The sequence below is a fragment of the Chironomus tepperi genome, unplaced genomic scaffold (genome assembly GCF_022539635.2).
Source record: "Chironomus tepperi strain 1889 unplaced genomic scaffold, CSIRO-AGI_Ctep_v1 contig_359, whole genome shotgun sequence".
Lineage (NCBI taxonomy): Eukaryota > Metazoa > Arthropoda > Insecta > Diptera > Chironomidae > Chironomus > Chironomus tepperi.
In genome coordinates, this window is record NW_027226481.1 from 3,433,327 (window position 1) to 3,459,854 (window position 26,528).

At 31.4% G+C, this 26,528-nt stretch overlaps 2 protein-coding genes across 4 annotated transcripts in view; both read right to left on the reverse strand.

Annotated features, from left to right (window-relative positions):
• Positions 1–26,528, reverse strand: part of LOC139094911 (teneurin-a-like) — a 246,051-nt gene that overhangs the window by 58,967 nt on the left and 160,556 nt on the right. For 2 of the 3 annotated variants that reach the window (XM_070646145.1, XM_070646144.1), the window contains exons 6-9: positions 24,799–25,154; positions 21,777–22,001; positions 11,957–12,181; positions 1,516–1,695 (exon numbers count right to left, since the gene is read on the reverse strand). In XM_070646145.1, the coding sequence (XP_070502246.1) occupies positions 1,516–1,695; positions 11,957–12,181; positions 21,777–22,001; positions 24,799–25,063 (895 nt within the window). In that variant the 5' untranslated portion in view covers positions 25,064–25,154. The remainder of the gene's footprint in view (positions 1–1,515; positions 1,696–11,956; positions 12,182–21,776; positions 22,002–24,798; positions 25,155–26,528) is intronic. The other variant, XM_070646146.1, reaches the window with a different exon arrangement.
• On the reverse strand, positions 3,907–7,894 carry LOC139094914 (uncharacterized). The gene is made up of 3 exons (XM_070646151.1): positions 7,813–7,894; positions 6,379–7,064; positions 3,907–5,329 (listed from the first exon to the last, which is right to left on the reverse strand). The coding sequence occupies exons 2-3, from the start codon at positions 6,845–6,847 to the stop codon at positions 4,590–4,592; spliced, it is 1,209 nt and encodes a 402-aa protein (XP_070502252.1). The 5' UTR covers positions 6,848–7,064; positions 7,813–7,894; the 3' UTR covers positions 3,907–4,589.

Genomic DNA, 26,528 nt, shown 5'->3' on the forward strand with positions numbered 1-26,528 from the left:
TATGTTTTTTCCTTTAGTAGAAATAAAGGAAGAGATATAAAAGAGAAAATAAAAGTAGGGTGAATGTATATCGCATGGGGGATTCTATGTGAAATTTATGAGATGAATTAGTAAATATTTACGGAAATCGAGAGATTTTTATGTAGAAAAGGGTAGTTTTTTTTTTGATGATATGGAATTGAAAATTTGTTCATATTTGCTTGCTGAATGGAAAAAAGTTAATCTTGAAGGTAAGCAAATTATAATATATATAAAAACTCTAGGTACCCCCAAAAAATCAACAAAAAAAAAGAAAATTTCCATTAAAATTCCAATCAATCAAAATTAACTTCAAGAATTCCCCACACAATTTTCAAAGGCATATCGCATACGGATAGCAATCAAGCGAGTAGTTGAATGTATCGCGCGCACAATAAAAGAAGAAAAAAGTGTAATGTAATATAAAAGAAGACATTTAAAGGACAATCAGGACATTTACAATATAATGGGAATACACCACAAATGTACACATACACACACACAAATATACGAGCATGTTAACGCACACAAAGATAACACAAAATAATATAAGAATAGAAAAAAATAAGAATTGAGAATGGGGTCGATTACATGAAAAGAAGAAGGGTTTCTCATTCAGACTGGGAATGAGTTGGATGGAGTATGTAAGGATAATAGACAAGAGACACACAGCATGGCAGTGATAGAAGCATCATAATATTTTCATTTCTTGTTATCTGGTGGGAATTTTTAGACGAAAATTTTGATTTAATTTTCTATTTTAGTGATCAATTTGGGATGTACTAAGGTGGGAGGCGACAGTTAAGGGTGCATTCAAAGGTAGTACCAGAGGAATCTTGTAATTGTTGTGTTAATTTGCTTTAATTTGAGCAAACCTCTGGATGACAGCACAACCGAGAAGCATATGACGGAGAAATGGCTAAAATTTCAATTGCCAAGCCACTTGGCTTTTGCCCTAGACTGGATTTCGCCGAATCTGGCCTTAGACTAGAGTCACATCGGGCAGCAGTCAGATTATTGGCCATTTCTGCGTCGTGTGCCTTTCAGAACAGAACTAGACAACATATCCCAATCAACACAAACTCGACATGTTTTCCAATAAAATTAACAACAAATTATCGATAAGAATCCCCACCAGGACACACTACAAGCTACAAAAAAAATATCAGACGCATCCACAGAATTTTCTCATCTTCATAGCATGTAGCAATGAAAGGGACAAGAAGAGAAGTAAGCAGAGGAGAGAAAAAAATTAGAAAGATAAAAATGTTTTTGGGTGCCAGATGCCGTAGCAGTAGCACAACGACATTCCATTACAGCTTTTTTTGCTATCCTCTGCGACTGCTGCATCATCACATTTTCACACACTCATTTATATTATGTTATTACTATTATTCTTATTACACACTATGTATATATATATATATGTGAGTCTTTTGCTCTCTCTCAGTCAGATTTTTTTCATTTTTTTTTTATCTCATCATCATTTGCACTTACCGTGCTGACTCTGTGGAATGAATTCCTCGTGAATTTGATCACCATTTTTGTCAATTTTCAGTACATAATTGGAAGGTTGTTTCATTGCAATGGCATTCATGCTGGCCATCGAAATGTCACGATGTGTGGGTGGCAGATATTCAGGCGGTGCTGGCTCAGGTGGCGGCTCCGATTCAATATCTGAGATTATAAATTATGTATACATATTGCACTCTCGTAATGCATTATAATAAAAAAAAAAAATGAAAAATTAAAAAGGAAATTGGAAATACGAGAAATGCACAACAAACAACAAAAAAAAAATATGTTGTGAATTAAAATGAATGATTTTTTTTTTATGTCGTGTCACATCACCGACACTCGTGGACTTTAATTGCTTCATTTTGAGTACATACATAAGAAATGAGGCAATTGGATTCAATTTTCCATAGTATGAATATTTAAAATGGCTTGGTACGAATTTTAATGATTAATAAATGATGTGAGAGGAGGTTAAAGTGCTGTCAGTGAATTGCGATGGGGAAAAAGATTTTTTTTTGTCCTGTTAATGAAGGCATTAATTTTTTGAGTGGATACTTGATTTATGAATATTACTGAGTGATTTGACTGTTGAGGATGGTTGACGTGAGGTGATTGGGATGAAAAGTTTGAGATGAGGTCAGCATTGATTGATTAAAAGCTGGCAAAAATGAGATTTTTTGCTGAATCTTCGGAATTTTGTGATTAATTCTGATGAAAGGTGTATTAAGGATTCACAAAAATGAGCATATTTGTGAATATTTCTTGAAATTTTGGATGAATTGAAGGTTTTTTGGGGTTTCTTGAGTGACACAAATGAAGAAGGCTCCTGTGGAACTTTTAAGGGCTCCTGTGGACCTTTCAAGGCTCCACTAAACCTCTTTCATTAATCCCAAAGCACTGATCCTTAACTAGTTTAAATAAAACTTCTAGATTGCTCCTCATTCAACACCAAAGTCCAAAAAAAGACCTTCAAAATCCAATCTAAACTAAAATTGATATCAATTTATATCAAGCACCCTCAACTTAATCATATCACACAAATCTAAAATATCTTGATAGTCAAATCACTGGCAGTAAATCAAAGAAGATTCACAAAATATTATCATCAAAACTATAACTTTATATGAAGTTATGACATAAAAGTATCCGCCTTTAAACATGTGTATGTACTCAAAATATACATTTTAATGTGACAATTAACGTATTGTTTGCCTTGACATGATGAATGAGATTAGATTTCATGATTTTATGATTGATGAGTAGCGACAACATGTGTTGTTGTTCGTTTTTTTTTCTGATATGAATATGAGTGTGTATGTCTGTATTGCTTGTTGAGCATGCAATCATGCCTAGATACATGAAAAAAATAAAGTATTTTCTTTGTTTTTTCGACTGTGTTTTTCTGTTTGAAATAAAACGATAAATGAAAATTTTACGGATGTGAAGTTGAAAGGAATTTGTTGTGAGGGTGGACGCCATTCAGGGGCAGATTTAGGGCATTGACATTTGATGGTGATGGAATTGAATTTTGAATTGGATTGTTGAGGCTCAAATTTTAGTCATTGCTTTTAAATTGATTTGATTTTTAGTCAATGCTTCAATTCTAAGTCGATGCTTCAAAATTGACTCAATTCTAAGGCACTGCTTCAAAATTGACTGAAATTTAAGTCGATGCTTCAAAATTGACTCAATTCTAAGTCACTGCTTCAAAATTAACTCAATTCTAAGTCACTGCTTTAAAATTTACTAAATTCTAAGTCACTGCTTCAAAATTGAATCAATTTTAAGTCCTTAGTTCCCAACTTTAAGTCTGTGTCTTATCAAGCCTACATTAACTTGTACGATAATATTCCATAAAATCCAACCCAGCATATTACTTTGTCTATGATAAATTTCATATCTAACTGAACATACAGCTATCTCACTAACTAGATGGATGAGAAATTCCACCATAGCTTCAACAAAAAAAAAATCATAAACTGGATTTAATTTTCCTCATCTCTCCACGATGTTCATAAAAATTGAATTTGACAACAAGATGTATCATGATTCATGATTTAATAACATGACATTATTAATCTGATGTGTGTCTCTCAACACGATGCGTGAATGAAATAACGAAGAATGTAGTAAATTTTTTTAGGGAAGCTTTTGATGTTTTTTTCATGCCTTTTGTTTGATAAATTGTGTTAGACTCCGTCAGCGTTGATACACAACAAAATAAAAAGAATAATAATGTCAAGTTGAGTTTATCAAAATAAACAGATTTATTGTATGTACTTGAATTATATATTTTTTTTTCACGAAATTTAAACAAAAAAATTGTTTACTTTTTTTGATTATATTGTTTTTAGTGAAAAGTTACGCTTATCTAGTTGATGATTTTTGGTGGGGGACTTAAATGTGTTTTTGATAATAAAAAATAATAAATTCGATCATTTTAAATTAATTTTGATTTGAAGCTTAAGGAGTTGAGGTTGATAAGATTAGGTGGCTATCATTAAGGTCAATTTATGAAGGAAGTCCATAGAAAAATCGAGAAAGTGCTTCCAAAACTGTTCAATGTTCAAAATTGAGCTGATTGCGATCATTAATCAGTAATTTCCATAGAAATCGACATATTAGCTTCAATACTCAGAATTGAGGGTAGCCTAAGGATCAAGCCTAGCTACACAAAGCCTATCAATTTCATTTCCAATGGGAATTCCTCTTACAGCCCCCAAAAAAACATTTAAAATTAATTCTTAAACCCAAAACAAACAGAAAAACTCCAATAAATTTAATCAAGACTTAAATCACTGCCTTATCCCTCCTATAAACTCCCCAATAGCATGCAATCCCCATTCTCATAAATATTAACAATAAAACTCCATTAAAACTTCAAATTCTAAATAGATCCCTCATTTCCCCCCACGCCTTAACCACATCCACATATTTTCTGAATTATTCACAGCCAAATCGATTCCAAATTCGTTCCTGTAATGAAACTTTTTTTTTGTTCAGAGATGGAGAAATGAGAAAAAAAAGTTTTTTTCCTTTTTGTGTGCGCTTCCTCAAAAATCCGCAACTTCACCATTCGCTTTCATATTATTATACTCAGTTATTGTAAAACTTCTCACATTATTTCTCTCAAATGAGCTCATAGGAACATTTAATTTTTCAGAACGAAGATAAATGTCGGATAATGAACGATAGTAGTGCCACATTACTTTATTATCATTAGACTTTACGAGATAAATGTGTGGCTCAGGTGTTGTTATTGGTTCAGGTGGAATCTCTAGAGCTTGTGGTATCCAATTTGATTTTATAACATTTGAGTCAGCATTTTTATTATTGTCTGTCGATAATCCAATAAGATCCATAAAATAATTGTAGATTCTCTTTAAACCCGATTGACCTTTATTTTGTACGACTGTTGGTGATGTTGTTGGTATAAATGATGCCAAATTGTTTGGCAATTGACCGTAGTTGCACTCAAGGACGTCATTTTTGGATGTATTACAATAAATTTCAACATTTGTATATAAAGTTTCATTAATGCAGAAAATTTTATTATTAAAATTACATTCGACATTGCATTCAATTCTCGTGTCCGTACAGTCAATTGAAATTTTCTCATTCGCACATGAATAAATTGTCCCGTTCAATTTTATTCGATTTTGTCGTAATTCATGTGAATTTGTGCAATACATTAGTGGACTTTTTGGTGGAATATTTAATGGGAGTAATGACTCTAATCCGAATGCTGTTGCAGCACCGTCTATTGCTGATGCGGGGAGAATTTTTCGTGTTCCTAGAAAATAGAATTATTGTTTTTTGAATTTGAATATTCATGAATTTGAACTATAAAACACTTTCGGAAGTGCTAAGGTTAAAAATTTTACCGAAGCGATGGAACTTGTGTGTAAAATTTATTGGGGCTTTTTCGATGAATTTTTTTGGTGCGGTAGGTTATTTTTGTGAATTAAAAATTCAAGTGAAAATTGTGTTTTGAGGTTGACGTTCTGGATTAATATCTTATGTAGCTGTTGAAGCTTCATAACATGAGTATTGCTTAAGCGTTCTTTCATGTCATTTCTGAGGTAAATTTTAATTTTAAAAAATTTGCAATTGCGGTTGACACTTTATGGAGCCTCAATAATGTAAATACTGCCTCGGGCTTACGATGTGCATGTAAATCTCAGCCTCTCAACCTCAGTGAGGAAACAAAAGTGGCAAAATGGTTTGAGCCTCATTTTAGTGCCAAATCGGAATGAATTTTACACAAGAACTACCCTTATGCTGACTAAAATTGCAGAATATATAAGAGGCTGATTGTAGTTTCATTCTGAGGAATACTGAGTGTCTGAGCTGATTGAAATTTAGAATATCAAGCAATGCAAACGAATCTGACTATTCGAACATAAGGCCTCAGTGTCCGGGTGATTATGCAGCATCCCGGATGTCTGTATAACTCTTTTATGAGTCCGTGGGTCAGATTCCCACTGGAAATCTTTTACAATTATTATATAGAGCTGTCTATATGAAAAGGACTCGCAATATGCTCATTGTATTACACTTTAAGAGATAACTTCCTCAATCCTAATTGCTATATACTCTCATTAAGTTACAAAATCCAATTCCAAGAAAAAACACAACTCAAAACTCAAAAATTTCAATGGAAATATTTTCCAAATGATTTAATCAACATACAACATTATTTAGCTCATGTCAAAACATTTTCACCAAAATACTTCCTTCACTAAAATGCCTAATCCACACCAAAAGAATTTCCCATCATTCTTGACTGCCTTTAGCAATCAAATGAACAAAATAAATAAGAACCACTAAAATGAGGCTCACCAGGAATTTTGTTTTCAAAATACGGAGCTTTTGTAGTCATTCTCCATCGTCTATCATCATCTTCATTCCATTCATCATACTGATTGTTAAGATCTCGTCCAATTCTCATGCCAGCTCGAAAGAAAAGAGCATTTGTGAGAAATTGTGCGATTCCTGCTGTCTTGGAATGCGTTCGATAATAATTATTATAAATATAAGAATTTCTTGATAATCCTTTTGAGAAAATCATCCCATAATCCTTTTGTGTGAATGGCACGTCACGATTAAAATATTTATTTCCATTATTGACATCATTTTCAGTCGCTTTTGCGGGTACACGAGAAATTTGCTTTTGTTTTGTCTTCGCCGTTTTGCTTGACGATTTCTTGAATGAGAATAATTTAAAGCCACCACCGCCACCTCCTCGACCGCCTTTAAATTCAGCACTTTCAAGTAACAGGAGAAGCACGAAAACAACTGTGAATCTCATGATATTATTTTATTCTATTATTCAGTCTATACGGTACAATGGCTTGTAATTGAATGATTCTCGTGCGCAATTTTCATTCTATATTCATTTCCTTCTTTCTCTCTTACTTAACTCAATCGTGACTCTCACTTGATTTAAATTAAAGTCGAAATATAATTTAGCATGTGATTTACGATGATGGAGTATGTAAGACATGATAATGTGAGTTGTCTAGTGTCTGTCAAGTTTAAATAATTTGATTAGTTGTGATAAGCACTAATGCTGGATGGATGTAAAGTGAGTTTTAATTGCAAAATTTGTACTAAGAATTGATTTTCATTAGAATGGGCAAAGACTGATCAGCTCGAGCAACACAATGCTGTGAATAGGATTTATCGCCGTAAAAATGGATCTCGATTAGCCGAGACGATGTTTTTAGGATTTTATAGAGTCTGTCTTTTAATACGGCGGCATATTGTTGCCCTCGCAAATACGTAGAGCTGTTATAGCAACAAGGTTGCTCCTGACTAGTCTCAAATTATTGTGCCAGTATTGAAACTGGATCAAATTCTAAAATATCTTCCATTAGAGTACCAGGAAGTAAAACCATACAAAGCTTCCAGATGTCTCCCTAACTTGCCTCTCATTTTACTTTTTCAAGGTTTAACGCAATACATCTCAAGTGATTTAAGATGAGATTTAGATTTACAAAGTCAAATCTTGTTAGACTTAATGACAATTACGAGCGTTTGGGATAATTTTTGATTACGTATTATGGAATCCCTGCTTATTTTAATTTAGTCTACAAATTAATTTATTAAAATTGAAAATTTATTGAATTTATTAGAAGAAAATTTGATTTTTAAGTGTCCATTTTAATAACATTCAAAATTCCCTTTTAAATCAGTTTCCACCTCATTTCAAATTATTCAAAACTCGTCCATAATCCTGCAATAATCGCTCAGACAATTTAAATCAAAATTTACCATTCCTTAAATCCCTAATCGCCCATAAATCCGTTAAAAAACTCTTCCAATAACTCTTTTACGTCTCATTTCTCAACAATCACTCCAAACTTCAGAACAATTTTTTTTTATTGAATTTTTTCTCCAAACTTTTCATCTCGTCAAAAAAAAAAAAAAACTTTGTGTGCTTAAAGCATACTTTTATATATCTGAAAGCTAATCTCAAAGCTCCATTCGCTGATCGAAGATTTATGAGACTTATTTTACATATCAGTAATGGAATTTTTCAAAAGCTATCAATCATGTGTGGAGAAATTTTTGGAAATTGGATTTTTTTAGAGAAAGAAAAAAAGATGAAATTAAAAATGACGAAGAATTTTAAAGGATGGAGAATGTTGAATGGATGATAAGGGAATGTTTAGGAATTACTTGAAGCTCAAGGGACCCTCACTTAGGGGAGACGTTAGGTAATTTTTGAACAATCCCAAATTATTGATTAGAATGATTTTTAAGTGAAATTATCGACAAATTTTGTAGCTTTAAAGCAGAAAACATCAAAATTCAGGTTTTTGTCATCTCCAAAACATCCACAAAATGCCATAACTTCAAAATAATTGATTATTTTCTAGATTTCTACTCAAAATTTCCTATTTAAATTCCACATCCAGTCAATCCACCTCCCTACCTCCAATCTGTTTATATTTCCATACACCACATAACTTAAATCCTACCCACATGATATAATTCCCTGACATTTAGTGAAAATATATGCGAAATAATTCACAAAAATTCTTCATCAGTTGTACAATGACTCAACATCAAAAACAACAACGTTCGGTGGAAAATTTTACATTTTCATGAATTAATCTTTTTTTATTTTTACGGAAACAGCATATCATAAAGTACTTATGTGCGTCTCATAAATGAATGGAATTAAAATATGAAAAATATCTCAAGTTTTGTGGATGGAAAATAAAATTTATGCTTGAGAATTTTTGTGAAAATTAACTCGTTCTATGTTAAAAATGGCGAATGAATAAACACGACATGAGTTTTTGTGGATATGAGGAATAATTTTACCATTGAGTAGTTTTGATTATTAGCTAAAATATTTAAATGTGTTGATTTATTAAATTTTGAATGTCTCAGTTTGTAAAGTTCAAATTTTTAAATTTATTTTAAATAATTTTGATCTATTTTGACAAATTTTAAATTTTGAAGCTTGAAATGAAATTTAAATGAAAATTTAAAAAAATTCAATTTGAAAAATTCAATTTAATTTTTAAAAAATTCAATCCAGTTTGAATTAATTTAATTTAATTTAAAAAAAATTCAATTCAATTTTTAAAAAATTTAAATTTAAAAAAAAAGTTGAAATTATTAAATTTAAAGCATTTAAAATTGATTTTTCTCTTACAAATTTCTCGAAATTTCTGTTTTGCCTACCCAAAACTTATTTGAATAACCTCAAAAAAATGCGCCCCTAAACACCTCCACCAAATCCTTCACAACTTCCTTATTACCCTATCTATGATTGATGAGGAACGACAACATATGTGTTAATATATGCGAATGCTTGTTGAGCACACCACAAGTATTATTATTATTCTTATTGTTATTCAGATATACAATTTTGTTATGTTTTGATTCCATCATGTCACGAAGTGTTATGCCAAAAATTTTCGAATAAAGAGGAATTAATAAAATAAAAGAGACGAAATATGAAAAACAAAAAATCGATGTGATGTAAATGAAATTGTTTACTAGAGAGAATGGATTTTTGGAATTGTTGCTAAGGGGTTTGGCACTTGTGGGACATGGATTTGAATTTAATTTTAAATTTTTAAAAAAAATTCAATTTTATAAAATTCAAAATGTTTAAAATTGAATATTTTGAGTTATAAAATTAAAATTTTTGAATTTTTAAAATTGAAAAAATTTAAAAATTGCAAAAATCTGTTAAAAATGATGAAACTTGAAATTTTTTGAAAGAATTGAATTATTTTTTTTAATTTTTAAATTTAAAAAAATCTTGAAAAACAAGAAAAATTCAAAATTTCTTATCAAAACCCCTCCATAGTGTCAAACCCCTCTACAAAATTCTATTTTTTGAGCCAATGAGTGTGCGATGAAATGTTTACATTAATGCTGATGATACAGTAGAGATGATGATGATAATGCAAAGTTTTTTAAAGTTTTTTTTAATTCACATCAAAACATAATTTAATGATGTTAATTTTCTCAATTGTTTATGTTTATGTATTCAAAGTTATGTTCGTAAATGAATAAACACGATTATAAATAATCACAAAATTCATGCATTAAATACAAGATGAGTAAAATTGATGATTATGATAATTATCTGATGGAATTATCTTAATTCTGTGTAAGCACAAAATTTATTTATTCAGAAAAAAATGATAATGCGAGCGGAATGCAAACAGAAAATTTTGTTAAGCGAGGATTTTTTTTTTGAACTTTTTATCATGAAAATTGATTTTTTTTATTTTTCTAGACTTTTGCTAGACAGCGCTGACTGAGCGTTTTTTAATAAAGTTATTCTAAATGGATTTATTATGAGAATTATTTTTTTTTGACACATTTTTGCTGTCATGATATTTTATGATAGTTTGGTTCATTGGTTTTGTTGAATTTTGAGGAAGTTATTGTAAAAATAAAATTCTTAAAATTGCTCGAAGCCCCTAAAAGTACAATAGTTATAAAACTTTCTAAACACCTTCACAAATAACACCTGACATTGTGTATAAAACTCCAAATATCCTTAAGCTCCCAAATTAATATCAACACTTTTATTTTGTTCAACATTTCCTTTAATTCTCATTCCAAATAGTCAAAAACTTAACGAAAAAGTCGACACGACATGAAATTTATTTAAGGGTTGTTCTAAAATGACGTCTTTTTGAGCTGTTTTATTTGTATTATTTGTTTGAAAATTTTCTTATATTTTATAGAATTTCTTATAGTTTGGCCTTGTGTTGGGGTTACCTAAGCAGTACTATAGCTAAATCTAGGAGCTAAGCTTGGAATTTGTCCTCAAAAATACTAAAAAATTGAATCATTTAATAACAAAATGTGAGAAATCTGATCATCACACCCTTAAACCCAATTGACTTGGTCCCTAGCTAGGTCTCAACCCATCTAGGTCTCTCTCATTCCTTGACTAGATCCCTCTAGTTCCCTCTACCCATCTAGCTTTACCATCACAAATGAATAAACCCTCACACAATTATCAAAAATCAGCAAAAGTCTAATTCAGTAATTATTGCATATCCGCTATTCAGATAACCATCGTAAAAAAAGAAATTATGTATTTGACATATCGTGATTGCTACCCATTATATTAACATTATTTTCTGCATGAGTTTGCATGATTTGTGGTGTTTAAATTGTATTTTCATGTATTGATAATTTATGGAAATTGGATGGAGGACTTTTCAATGGATATTTTTAGCTTTTTATTAGAAAATTTGAAAGTTTTTATATTTCTTATGAAAATTTGTTCTAAAATTAGACGTATAAGTCATTGAGACCAGGGATGTAGCAAGAGATTTTTTGAGAGGGGTGTAGGGTTTGATTTAGGATATTTTAATATAAAACCCCTATTAAAATGGAAAAATGTATCCAAAAGAGGAGATGTGAGGTGTTCTAGGGACACCTTCAACATCCTTCCTCTGAATAAGATCCTAATTGAGGTATAATTCATTTTAAAATTGATCCTAGAGATTGTATTTTGAATAAACTTAACTATATCATTTAAAGCTACTTAAGACCACTCTAGATGTGTAGACTAGCACTCAAATAACTTGAAATCGGACCCTGTTTACTACTATCCTAAGAACAAACTAGAACGAGCTCCTACCTAAACAATTTTGTGTCAAATTGTTCATAACTTGCATCTTTAAACACAACTAAAAGTCTTAAAACTCAAAATTAAAACATACTAAACATAAGAAGTAAGTCATCAGTGAAAAATCCTCCACCGCATTTCCAACATTCTCACAAAACAAATATGAATGATGAAAAAATAAAAAATAACGACACAAAAAAGCAAACAAATGAATGAATGTAAAATATAATAAATGAACACACAGACAGATTGTTAATTGCCAACAGTTTTTTTTTTATACTCTCATTCGCTAATTACCTGAATCCATCATGTAACGTTGTTGCATGCTATCTTTGCCTCCTTTATCCTTCCGCTCTTTTTCATTGTTACATCCACGTACATTCTCATTGTTCGTGCTTTGCGATGATATTGTACTACTTGAAGACGTTATCGGACGACGATTATTATTTAAAGCTTTACTACCGCGTATTAGCGTATTATTTGTTAAAATTGCTGGCTTGCCGGCTGTGAATATTGAATCACCTGTAGGATATAGAAATAAAAAGCAAAAATTTGAGTCACATAAATCAAATTATGGAAAAAGGAAATTTTCTTTTTGACGAAAATTGAATCAGTTGGAAAATTTAATAAGAACAAATAAGTTATAAGAGGACAAATTTCATTTTTGACGTCAATGAGATGAAAAAAATTGCTTTTAGCCCCGATAAATGCTGAAAATTTTACTTTCCTATGATGTCATGGTTTTTGTGTAGAACAAATAAAAAAGTTTTTTATTGGAGTTCTGAGGGTGAATTTTGTCAGAATTTTTGGGTGTCTTGGAAGTGAGATATAATATCTAATATTGGAACCTAGACCTAGACTGAGACCGAGAAATCTCAATTGATTCCCGTTTTAAGTCCCGATAATCTTTTGGGACATATTGACTGGATTTACAGCATTTGTTGTACATTCTGTACTGTCATGAAGCATCAATTTACACACTGTTGGCTCCTTAATTCAAAGTAGAAAGCCGACCAAGGCGGTTCAGACAATATCAACTAGTGTGAACTAAACTTGACTTAGGTCGAGCCGATTTTAAGTCAAAAAACCCCCAAAATCCAAATTTTTCCGATAAAAACTTCTAGTAAATCCAAAAACAAATGCAAAATCAACAATTCCTCACAAAATTCTCCACAAGGACACCAATAAAAAAATATTTTTATTACATTTAATGTATTTTCTTCATTTCATTTTTCCATCCAAACTCAACATCAAGAAAAAGTGAAACTTTTTATATACATTTTTATTTTCTTTCCTCGATTGAAAAGATCCAAAAGTGAAGTTATTAACTTAATTTTCGATCATTGAATAAGACTGATTTTTTGATGGAATAGGAAATATTAGGACCTGAATTGATAAAAATCTGTGAAATGGGGGCGATTTGTTATTTTATTTGGTGTTTGATTTGAAATTTTGTTATATATTTTTTGGATTTAGAAGTTTTGAGATGATTGGATTGATGACTGAGAAATTGAGAAGATTTTTTGAAGTGTATTGAGTGCAAAATATTGAAAATGTTTGTTTTGGATGTAAAAGAAGAAAAATTGAGGTTGAATCGAATTTAAACACTCAAAACATCAAGTAGATTTGTGAAGAAATCGAACAAATTATTAAGAAAGTCTTGATAATGTCAGCTTTGTTGTTTCAATCATTTTTTGACAATATAATTGACTTTGAGCAAAATATTCGAATTCCAGCTTCAATCACTAAAGTAACAAGACCTGAGCATGTTTTCTAAACTATATTTTGACATCAAAATATATTTCTAAATTCAATTAAACTCAAACTTCATCCACATCCCCACAAAACTGCATCTTTATTCCTCAAAATGCAAATCCGACTCATAAAAATTGCAAAAAGTCCTCGAGCATTCCATAAATAACGTCATTTAACGCAACCACTTCAAACAGCAGACCTCGGTCTTTAGCATTAAATTTAACAAAATGATATTGCCATAGCAATACATCTTTATTATAGACTTTGTGGTGTAATAATCTTCTCAGACGGAATAAAACATGATGATGATGCTGTGTGCATGACAAAAAAAAATGTCTGATAGAATTTTCTTAAGTCTGCAAAAATTGTGAAGTGGAGAAATTTCTGCAAGTTAAAAATTTATCGTCATCAAGATTCTTTGAGATTCTCTGAATAGAAAATGTTGAGAAAAGAAATCACTTTGAATTTGAGTTCGTTGTTAGGAAATGTAGTGAATGGTGAAGTGTAGGGGGAGTATTGACTGAGGTTTCTATGGTTTTTTTGGAATGATAAAATCTAAATTAACATTTCAATGAATTTTAACATAATTTAAAATTGTTCAAAAGAATTGAGACTTAATTTTAATTTTGGAATGTTTCCGAAAATCACAATTTGGGTAATCGATACAGAAATTTGACACAAGGCCGAACCCAAGCTAGCATTAAGTCAGAGTCAAATTGAGCTAGAAACTCGCGAGGAAGACCGAAGATTTCCTGGACGCTAGAGTCCTTAATATCCCGAACTGGCAGAAGGTTTCGAAGGATAGAGCTGTCTTCAGACATTCCCTATGCGCGGCAATGGGCCCTCGTGCGCCCCAGCCAAGGAAGTAAGAAGTAAGTGAGCTAGAAACTGAAATTTGATTAATTAACAGGTCAACCTACCCAAACGGGCATCTTAAAGAAGTTAGAGTCTTAATCCCCTCAAAGGACCTCAACCCCTACTGAGTAATCTCCTACTTCAATGCGAATTAGCGAAACAATTAATTTCGCAACACAAATTTCGATTAATTAAGTTTCCATCCCCAATACACTATTACAGGTATCCTTAACAACATTGTCATTCCCCGAAAAAAAAAAATCATGAAAATTCATCGAAAAACTTTCATCATAAAATCAACTCATTCATGCTGGTCACTAAGGAAGCAATTTTACCATCTTTCATGTCTTCTTTATCATCATACATATTCCATTACAAGGTAAGGTAAGAAAATTGAAGTTTAAATGACGACAAGTGCAATTCAGTCAATTATCATGCGACCATAATAAAAAAAAAAATGTTTCATAGGAAAAAAGGAACTACTTAAAGTTATTATAAGTGAATGAGAAATTATGTTTTATGATCTCCACGGAGACTCTTTATCGTCGTCTTCTTTTCTATTCTACAACCTCTCGTTATGATAATATGAACATTTTTTTGTGAATAATATAAACTTTTTTTTACATGGTGATAGCGCACACGAGTTTCATTCAAGTCGTTATTACCCATTTTCGTACTTTTTTTATGCTCCTTAATTTGTGAAATGTGCTTTGCTTTTTGCATTCTGGATGGGGGTTTTGGCTAAATTGCTAGAGATTAAATCTACAGGTTGTTCATCATTTTAATTATAAAGTCGCGAATGACGAGAATCATAATTTATTAAGGGGATGATAAGATTTGTGCTAGTTTTTATGACAATTTTAGTAGATTTTTGATGAATGGTAGTGCATGACTGAATTGATGTTGCAGGAGATTCATGAAATTTAGAATTATTGCTAATAAGTCCATAAGATGTAGGAACTAAGTGACATTTTACTCAATGAAACTTAAGAATTCTTAATATCGAATCAGACAATATTAACCATAATTAATTAATAATCCCACACAAATCTTGACAATCCAATTCCTTTGAAATCTCAAAAAATTCATCATAATACACCCTCAAGACTACACATTCATGTTGCCATAACTACAATATCGCACAAAATTCATTGAATTGACTCATTACCTGTCAATAGCAATTTCACCTTAAAACATAACATTAATAGAAATGTCAAACATATTACATTGACCCTTATTAAATCAACAAATTTCTAGTAAACATATTATAGATTATAATATCAATATCTTATTATGTTGTCATCATAATCATTCGAGTATCTAGAAATGATAATGTTTTGTTAGGTGGGATGGCTATGATTTGGGAAGATTATTGACTAAATATGGGCAAAATTGAAGTTTTCTGAATTTTTACAATATTATTATGAACTCGAGCAGCACAAAATGGTTAATCTGTCCAAGTCCTGCTCCAGACCGACGTGACTCTGGTATGGTGCCGGATTTGAGCTGAATACTGCACCAATTCAGAGTTACGATGGCCTAGGGGTGAATTTTAAATCGATTACCCAATTTGTGATATTCGGGAGAGCTTTGTAATTTAGGTTCCAGAGTTTTGGAAGGCACACGGTGTAGAAAACGCGAAAAATTAAGCTCAAGGCAGGCATAAGTCTGACTTGAAGCCGGATTCACCAAATCTGGAGAACCAATCTGATTCAAAAGTGTATTTTCCAGGAGTTCGCTAAATTTTCTTAAGGATGTATAGTTCAACCCCATAAGTTCATACTGTCTGGCCACCCAACTCACGTATGTATCTGAATGAAAAAATCTTCCATGACGACACTACCACGAGAAAAAACAATCTTGAATGGAAATATTTTTTTCTCTATTTTTAATCAACATCATCATCACGAGTGCAAACATGTTTACATCCAACATGTGTAATTATATAAAAAAAATGTAGAGCTGTCATGCCGAAAATGTCCCATAGATATATTTTTAAAAAATATATGTTTATCATATCCACAACAAGTTTTAAATTCTAAAGATATTTTTTTTGGCATTGCCAATCGTAAATATTTGTAAGTTCTCGCACACGAAACCTTTTCAAGTGTAATTTTTCTATTAAGCCAAATTATCAATGACACATTTCTTTCATAAAGAAATAAGAGTCGTGGAAAAAAGCACGAAACAATTTTTGAGGGCGTTTTTGAATGATTTCAAGGTTGTTGAGCGATAACATATGATTGTCAGGGCTCGTGCGTGGCTGAGATAAGTTAAATGTGATAATTGTTACTGATTTATGTGAACAATTAGAGGAGGTAAAAATAAATATTTTGAGTAAGTTTTGACAAAAAGAAATCAGGTGGAACGGATGGATAGACTTGTGGAGAAAATATATCACTTAAGAGGTTCATGATCTTGTTGATTGTTTATTTTTGAATATTTTCATTGTGATAATTGCTGAATCTTGTAATTCACACCTTCTTAATTCAAATAATCTCAATTTTTACATCAGAAAGCTACGTGATATTCAGCGAATTAATTAACTGACCTACTTTTGCTATTATTTTCATCTTTATTTTTCTGTAATTTCATTTCGCAATACTATCTATAAATACTTGCTGTAGAATCTCAAAAACATTCATTTTAATTAAGGTATTTCCCAATCAACAAACTATATTTTTAATCTGTCTGATTCATATGGGAAGCATGCCAGAAAATCCTAGTATTTTTCTATTTTATGTTGACATAAATCATATCCCGGGTATTTTTTACGGGTGCTCATTATTCTAGCCGGCTTACTAAATTGCATAAATGCACATTCAACTAAAATCAGGAACTGCTTAAATCCATAAAGATTTAAATTTTATGACAGTAAATTATCAAGGCTTATTCAATGTAAACTTGATGTTCTGCTTCTAATTCATCCGCAATTAACACTTTCCTATTCAACTAGACTGTCAATTGGATTTACGGATACTGAATATTAATAGTGGAAGGCCTTTACATTTTGCCGTGGATTCAATTAGCATCAAAATTTACTAATCTATGAAAAATTAATAAAATTCCAAGTCAATCCTCAATAAAGCTATCAAAAAATAAAATAATAAACTTTCCCAACTCCCAAAAAATCCTCAAAATTTCTTCAATCATCCAATTCAATGGCAAGCTATCTCACGAGCCTAACCTCTGCTCCTCATACGCGGAATCTCGATTGATCAAGCGAATAAAAAATTAAAGTGCCATAAAATCAACACGAGTAAATAATAAAATTCATGTGTGCAGTTGTATAAACTGCAACAATAACACTACATTCATATTAATTTATATGTTTGCTATATCAAAGGTCACAGCACTTTTATCGGCTTAAAAATAGCATAATAGAAAACACACACGCGAACGCACATGTTTTCCTTTGTATTTTAATAATCGTCTATAGTGATTTGGGAGAAGATTGCACTAATTGGGTTCAATATATAGTTCTTAATGACAGCATATGAACATAATATGAGAATTGCGAAGTAAAATTGAGTATTCGGTAATAATAATCAATCACAATACGCAATAAGTAAATAGTACAAATAATTGTGATGATTCAGTTTGACTTTTAAGGTTTCGCACGTTTTTTACTACAAATACTATAAACGGAAGTTATTTTTGTTCCAATTTTAACATAACTTGTGTGAATTCCTCGAGTATTTACATTTATTCTAGTTAATTTACTTGTTTAGAGTTCATAACTTTTGGTCATAATAAAGAGCAAGTTTTGGAATATATGCAACAGGCTATGCATTTTGAAATGGTACATGAGAGGGGATTTGCTGAATGGTAAGCCCTTAAATGGAGTCTAATGATGCACTAGATCTACGTCAACAGATGAGGACTAAGTCATCCTGTTGACTATATCATAGAGTATTTTCCAGAATACAGAGTATATCAAGCAACCGGCTTTAATATTTAAAATCCAAGCCTCTAATTGAAGCTCCCCAGCTTCACAGGTAGCATTTTCTAGTTCAGTCTACACTAATTAACATGCCGACCATTTCACATCATTTCCCAGAATTTAATACATTTTATTTTATTAACCTAATCTCTAAGAATTTCCGGAACTAAATTTTGTAAACAACAAAAGCATCAGCCTAACTTCATTCAAGTTTTTGCTTGTGTTGTTTTCATATATTTAATTCCGTAATCGTTGTATTTTCGTATTTGTCGCTGTAAAAAATATCGTGTATGTTGCTTGTAAAAAAATCTATAGTCAAACTAGAACTGAATTATAACTCGTACGCGACAGACGTATAAAAAAAATCATTAAAAAAAGTTAAAAGTTGATTGAAAAAAGGATTGAAAAAAGTTTAAAAAGTGAAGGATTTGAAAAAGGACATTTTGAAAAAAATAAAATAAAAGTTGAAAGGACTAAAAAATCTCAAACCACAAAAATGCCTGATAGTGAAGATAAATCAAAATTTCCATCAAAAAATGCCGATCATGAAGACAGATTCCCATACAAAGATCCAAATTACTACAAACCAATAATAGTCGATGAACAAAAACGACGAATGTCAATGGGATTTACAGCCCAATGCAGTGTGAATCTATTAGAACAAATGGGACGTCGGCCAGATCTTGGACATGGTCATCTACCATGGTTTCGACCTATATGGCAACGACGCTGATTAATGATTTGTGATTCCTAAAAAAATGATGTTATTTTGTGTGACCTTTATTATTGTATCTAAGGATATTCGTATTTGTTATATGTGCAAACATAAAAAAAAAATAATTTTTCAACACTTTTTATTTTATAATAAAATAAAATTTTGTTATTTGTATTATTCACATTAATAAATTTTTCTTTTGTGCTGCTTTACGTTCTGACTACTGATAAGATAAGACTCTGTGTATATAAATTTTATTCAAAGAGTGTGCGACATTTGTCTTCTAGAAAAAAATTATATTCCTTCCATGGTGCACTTTTTTCGAATGAACATCAACATTGTGAATGGTACAGAGTTCAGTTTGACTGAATGGGATGTGATGTTATGACGTTTGTGGTTTTGTGAGATTATTGTGTAGTAAATTTGATACTTTGAAATAGTGTTCGTAGACATGTGTTTTAGGGGGTCAGAAATTGGACTATGATGCACTCTAAATTATAGGGTATTGAACCATAAATAGGTGAATCTAGAAGTGCTACTGTAAGGCATCTATGGCTAAATGTCTATTCAACAGACTGGAAATTTGTATCACTTTTTTGATGGATTTCTGGTCGATTTCCACAAAAGACTCTCTCCCTACAATAATATCGAGTCCTGTCCATATGACAAGGATCCTCACAACCGCTAAAATATGTCTATATAATTGTCAAAATCAACCAAATATTAGTGCAACTTAATTTAAAACCAAGTATACAACAACAATAATTTTTTTGGATGTAGAATTAATATTATGTGACTCTGAACACACAAACTGTCTCGTTAATTGAAACAAAAACAAACCAAAAGCTGAACAATAACAATTTTTTTAATTCATAGTATGAGTTGAATTGTAAATTTAATTCAATGAAAGAAACAAATAAGAATATATGAAAGGTCGTTGCATTATGGCATCCATGAATAATGCGTGTAGGTGCATCTGAACCTGTTTGACATTTAAATGACTTTTTTATGATGATATGTGACATTGAGTACAATCTGATGAGAAATGGAAGAGAATGACATCCATGACCTCGTAACCATGTGCAATAAATCACAAAGAAGATGATCTGAGTCATGTTGTTTTTAAAAATTTGCTTTGAATGATGATACAGAAGGTAGTCTAGACACTACAATTGTATAAATCTAGATCTTCTTCGGACTTAATTGCCAAACATCTCTAAAAATCTATTTCAAAATTCATAAACATGAGCCCAAGGTGCTAATAACATTTTGTTATGTAGCTCTAATTATTAAGGCCGTTTGTTTTGTTTACTGCCTTTTTGGATTACTTAATTGTCTGATTGATAATGATGTCGAGTCTAGTCTGGTCGTAAAATAACTACAATTACATAAATCTATGACTGGATTTAGACAATGAATAGCTTGATAAATTTATTAAATGATTTATGGATCCATTTTGAGGTTATCTGAGACTCGATCTTTGTATAGAGTCAGGATTATAAAAGTAACCCGAGTGGCACACGCGGTGAACCTCATTTTTGTGTCGAAATCAACAAAAACGGCTTCTTTAGGTCAAATTTGCGAAAATCAGTTAATACAGTGACGTAGCTGCAACCTAGCAAACACCCTGTGCTGTTCGGGACAGACAGAAACTGCAAATTATGAAAACAAACAACTGAGGCTTGCCTTGAACTCTTCAGGTTCATATTTTATATTCCGCTGCAAAATATATTAAATAATTGAATTAAATAAAAAGAAGAACATATCCGCACAAACAAGCTCCAGTTGACCTTCTCAATTTCTTTTATTATTACCTATTAACCCAGTTTATATTTCAGCAAAAACTGCGCTTCATTCACATATATTATATAATTCTAGCATTGACTCACAAAACTACTTATTTTATCTTCTCGGCACGAGAAAAAAAAGTGAGAGAGTGCGAAGACTTCAGACGAAAAAAAGACGAAAAGAAGAAAAAGCGACAAGAAAATTGAAAAACTTTCGTTTGGTCTAACCTCAAAAGAATATTTTACATTTTTTTTTCTTATGACTTAAAGGAGAAAGTTTTTCTATTTGTGTTCTGGTGACACTTAAATGGGAAACTCTAAAGATTAACATGCAGTTGCTTATAATAAAGTACAAAGTAAGTAAAGTTGGGTAGGAAATTTGTTTTGAATGGAAAAAATATGTGAAGTGTGTTGATGAAGAAGTTCACAACTTCCGCACCAAATGTATGAATTATTACAGTTTGTTTGCGGAGAGGAAATGAAGCTTGATATTGAAGAATTGTTGGATGATGAAAAGTTTTTCTGTTTGAGATGAGAAAACGTAGATGAAGATTGTTCAGGAACTGTGATTAGTATGCTTAATGTTTTGTGTCTTTGTTGTCATTTCTTTCAGAGTTTTATGAGCTTTTTTTGTTGACTTTTTTAGATGGAGGTGGGTATACATTATTAATATGAAAGGAAGTGATCGGAATACTCGAAAATTCCTTAAAATTCGTGAATTTTAGTTCAAAATTTGGTTGATTTTCTAAAATTCATCGTTAAATTTGGTCAGATTTGCTTAATAATTTGCACAAATTCTGGATATTCGTTTAAGAAGCCACAAATTCCTCTCAAAATTTGGTTAGATTCTCTTCAAAACTTGCTCAAATTCTAGAAACTAACCTCAAAATTTAGTGAAATAACCTCAAAAATTTAGTAAAACATAAGAAATTAATCTCAAAATTTGTCAAAAATCTCGAATTTTCCCTTCAATTTTCCTCAATCTATATTCATCCTCAATATTCCAACCCAAACAATAAAAAATCCTTAAAAAAGCAATAAAAAATCCTTTTTTCAACTCACCATTCCTCAGTCGCTCCTGTGCAGTATTGTACTGTTGCATTCGTCTGTTGGTCATTTCATTCGGAAATGGCGACGACTGTCTAATGGCGAGCGGAGAGCGATTTTTCATTTTTGATGTATGATTTGTCAACTGCTGTGAGCTACTTGCATTCACAAATTCACCGTCATTTGCCATACTAATGCCATCATCTGTTTCACAATCAGAACGATATGATCTCTCAGCATCTGGGGATGTTGGGTGTAAGCATTAAAAATGAAAGAAGAAAAAAGACATAAAATTGAAAAAAAAATAAATTTTTGATTTTTTATTATTTTCGACTGGTCATAAATACATCATCAGTTTGTTTACGGGATTCTTATACGTATGATGCACAGTCGAAAGTAAACAGTTTGTCTGTTTGTGTTTATTTGTAGAGTAATTTGATCAATTTAGTGCAGACGTGATTTAATGAGTGTAATGATGTTTTTGAGATTTATTAAAGAATGTTTTGATGATAACGTTGTGAATTTTAGCACGTGTTAAGTTAAGGTTGAGCTGAACTTTGAGTGTGCTTACAGTTTATGTAGTGGAATGTCCACAAATTAAAAGTTTTATCAAGGTTTTATCAAATTTGATGAAGACTAGATTAATTTACACATATTTTTGGTTTATTTTGATCAACTTTTATAAAAATCTGAGCGATTTTCTCAAATATTCGTTAATTTAATCAAATTTTAGCTTAATTTTCTCAAATTTTTGCCTAATTTCTTCAAGTTATTGCTTAATAAAATCAATTTTAAGCTTAATTCAATCAATTTACCGAAATTTGTTTAAACTTTTGCTTAATTTCATACAATTTAACCTTAATTTGCTAAATTTTTTAGTCAATTTGCACAAGTTATCCTTAAAATCCCATTTAACCTTCCCACAAGTTTACCATTAGAAATTCAATCAACAAATGCGTCTATTCCTCCAATTCCACACCCATCCTCAATTCTCTAATCTATAAATACTTCAAAAAAATATATTTTAATGGAATAATCGATTCTTCCGAACATGCATTGATGGGAACATAGTCACATACAACCAGTTGTTCAATTGTGTGCCAAGAAGACCAACACATAACAAGACTCACAATCGACCAGTATCTAACAAAAAAAAGCAGTCATAAATGAAGAAAAAGATGAAGGAATAGGGAAGCAAGGGGTGATTGAAATGAAGTAGATAAATTTGTCGAATGATGATGAGTATAAGCATCATAAAAAACCCATTCATTTCATCCCTTCTTCAATTTCTTCAAGTATCAGCAGAAAGGGATGTCCATTCGATTTATTGGAAAATATATTAACAATAAAAAAAAAAATATTTTTTATGTATTTATCGATATCGATGTGTGTTGGGACGATGGTTATAAACACATCGTTTATGAGACGAGCTTTTTATTTATTTTAATATTGTTTGTTGTTGTATAGGGAGATACATGTGGACATGAGGGAGTGCGAAATTGCTATGAATTTAAATTTGATATGAGCTAATAAATATAATGGAATTTGATTAAATGGCATGTTGGAAAATTGAGTTAAAATTTTTTTTATTTCGTTGATGGGTGCACCCCATGTACTCGGGTATGGTTTTAAAAATTTTATGGGTTTTTAGGATGTTTTGTAATATTGGTTTGGCTATGGATGAGCAATTTTGAAGATTTATTTGTGGTTAATATTAAATTAAAAATTTGTTAAGGATGACTTTTTAGGGTTCGTCCTAAATTGCAGATCCGCAGACAATAAATGCACGTTTGCACTAGGGATAGCTGAAAATTGCAGGACTGGGCATCTAAAATGCAGAAAATGCAGGGATGTAACGTCTTGTACACCAAATTCTACTATCGATCGCAAATAGTCTATCCTCCATAAATACACTCAAAACTACAACCCCAATAAACTCATCCCTATCCTCAACACATCAAAACTTCTCATATAAACCACAAAGAAGACAAGATTCCTATCTTGTCACGATCATAACTTTAAATGATTATGTATCATTGTGTAAAAATAGAAAATTGATAGCCGGGGTACAAGAAAATGTTCTGGTAATAAAATTAATGCAATTCTTATGCCTCACAGCCATGCTACATTGCCGTCAGAATTATTTTTATTATTTTTGTTTTTTTATTTCACTTTATTTTTTGTTTTGTGTTTCAAGTTTTTTTTTGGTCCTGGGGGGATGATGGAATAAGGGAAGTTGAATATTCTTTTGTTGATAGACAGCAAATCGTATAGCAGTTTTCAATTTTGAATTTGCTGTAAAAACAGGCTCAAATCAACCGTAATGAAGCCGTCAGGACAACCTTACGAGTTCTCGTGAACGATACTGGATAGGACACAGTCTCTGTCTTGAAGTTTCATCTAAATTGAGACTTCAGCAAACCCTATTTATGACTTGACGTTAATGCGAGTATGACGTGTCATCCTAGCGACTACATTGTGCTCTTCAGGAAGCTTTATCAAATCTTTTAGAATTATACTCCCAAAAAGTGAGGTTTGTCACCCAATTACCCCTTTAGCTACTCCATCATCAACCCAATATCCAGTCCCATCATTAAACTACTAAGCCACAAAGTGCGTATCAAGCAGGGCAACAAGCAACCACAACTTCACCTCAAACAACCAACCCCCTAGTAAGTCTCAAGTCTTTATTTATATGTATTGTTGCCATTTCTTTTACTGCACGATTTCCTCGTTCCGTTTATGGACTGTCACAAAAAAAAAGTGAGGATGTAAAAATGAGAAGCACAAGAAATTCAATTAAAATCGTAACGACAGGAAGCAAAAGCGAACTTTTTTTTGCTATTATTGTTATTCTCATTTTTACGAGATGAACGTCCCGCAAAAAAAAAAAAAATTTAATGTGAAGTAAGAATGTAGGTCAAATTCTATGGGTCGTGTGTGTGTGTATGTGACGTGAAACAATTTTAATTATTACATTATGGATCATACGTGCAAACCATATCCTGTAATTCATAATAATACAATTTATACTCACTTGACGATAACTGTTGTGTTTGTGCGATTAATTGTGCAAGTACGGACGAGGAATCCCTTGATGGACTTGTATTTGAATTACTTTTTCGATTATTAACGTTTATTTCATTATTATTTAAACGTCCACCAATGCGGTCATTTTCCTCTTCGCTGCTACTATAATTTTTCTCTTGTTGCCACTCTATCGATCGTTGACGTTTCATTTGGTTTGTAGTCAGTGATAAAGCTCGATTCGTTCTACCTATTGTTCCACTTTGTGTCGACATAATATTTTAATTTGTAAATGTTTTATATTTTTCGGTTGGGCTTTGCGTATTTATTGTGTAAATAGCGATGACTATAATTCTACTTTGGCATCTGGAATGAGAAGAAATGGTGGAAATTGGGGGTTAGTATGCAATATTATTGATGATTATTTGTTGGGTTGTTTAGTTCTGATGTCACAAAGAGGGGTTTTGGTGCTCAAGGAATGAGCTTGTGAGTACAGAAGGTTGTTAGTTTCTGACATCATAATTGAAAGATTAGTTAAAGTTTAGCAAAGTTTCTCTCAAAAATGACGATTATTTGATGAATAAAGCTTACCGAGCCATCTTAAGCAGGAGATAATTCCCCTAAATTTAACTCAAATTAGCACCAAAACTGAAAATTATTTGACAAAAAATTCCAATGGCTTTTAAGACAATTTTTATGAATTTTAATTCATAATTCACCAAATTCACTTCAAAGCCTCCTCAAAATAATAAAAAGAATTTCCATCACTCCAAATAAAAATAACGGTTGTGAAAAATTCAAACTCAGTTCGACGTCGACAGATTTTCAAATTCTAAAAGTTCGTTATTTCGCTGCGCAGTGCGCAGTTCAATCAACATTTCCTAATATAACATTATAAAAATTTCAAGAGAACGAGAGAAAAATACACACAAAAAAAAAAAAACAATAACTTCAATTTCCACACAATTCTCATTGAATTAAGCATCCTCATATGACTCAATTACAATGCATTTAATGTAATTGTGTGTGCACATAATGTAGATTATACAACATTAAGTTATTTATTTGTTTTGTAAGCAATCTCTTTTGTGCATCGTAGCGTTCGTTTTCAATTTCCTTCATTTTTTTTTTGTTCCATTGCTGTTTTGTGTCTCATCCCTACCCAACAATGAAGCTACTGCTGATGCTGATGTTGACTCTCATGTGTTTATTTATTGAGTGCAAACATAAGCAGTGTCTTCATAAAATAATGGCAATAAGGGAAAATAAAAATCAGATTTGAGCATGAAGAATAAGGAACAAAAAAAAATTTCTACGGTGTCACAATCGTGTCATGTCTTGATTCTCATTCCTTGTCTAATTCATCTCTTTCTTTTTTCCAGACTTTTAATTATGAATGAAGTTAACGTATGGAAAAAGTTTCAAGGGAAAAAAAAAGTTTCTTCGTAGAGATTATTTTGAGAATTTTATAGTGTAAACAGCTTCTGGGGATTAAGAATGAATTTTTTTACTCTGTGTGACTTGGTGGAAGATAAGGTTGCGGAAAATATGTGTGCATTAATTTTTGAGATATTTATGCAAATTATTATATTCACACCGTTTTCACGTGTGAATGTATTGAATTTGTTTAGATTGAAAAATCAGTTTTTTGGATTTTTCAGCAAAACTTAGCACAATTGCAAGTTTTGTTATATCGCAAAAAGTTTGTGCCTGGAATTCCTCACCATAATCAAAAAACAG

Coding starts and splice junctions, on each gene's coding strand:
- LOC139094914 (XM_070646151.1), bottom strand. CDS start 6,847: ATGAGATTCACAGTTGTTTTCGTGCTTCTCCTGTTACTTGAAAGTGCT. Junction 5,330..6,378: donor TTTTGAAAACAAAATTCCTG/GTGAGCCTCATT, acceptor TCTATTTTCTAG/GAACACGAAAAATTCTCCCC.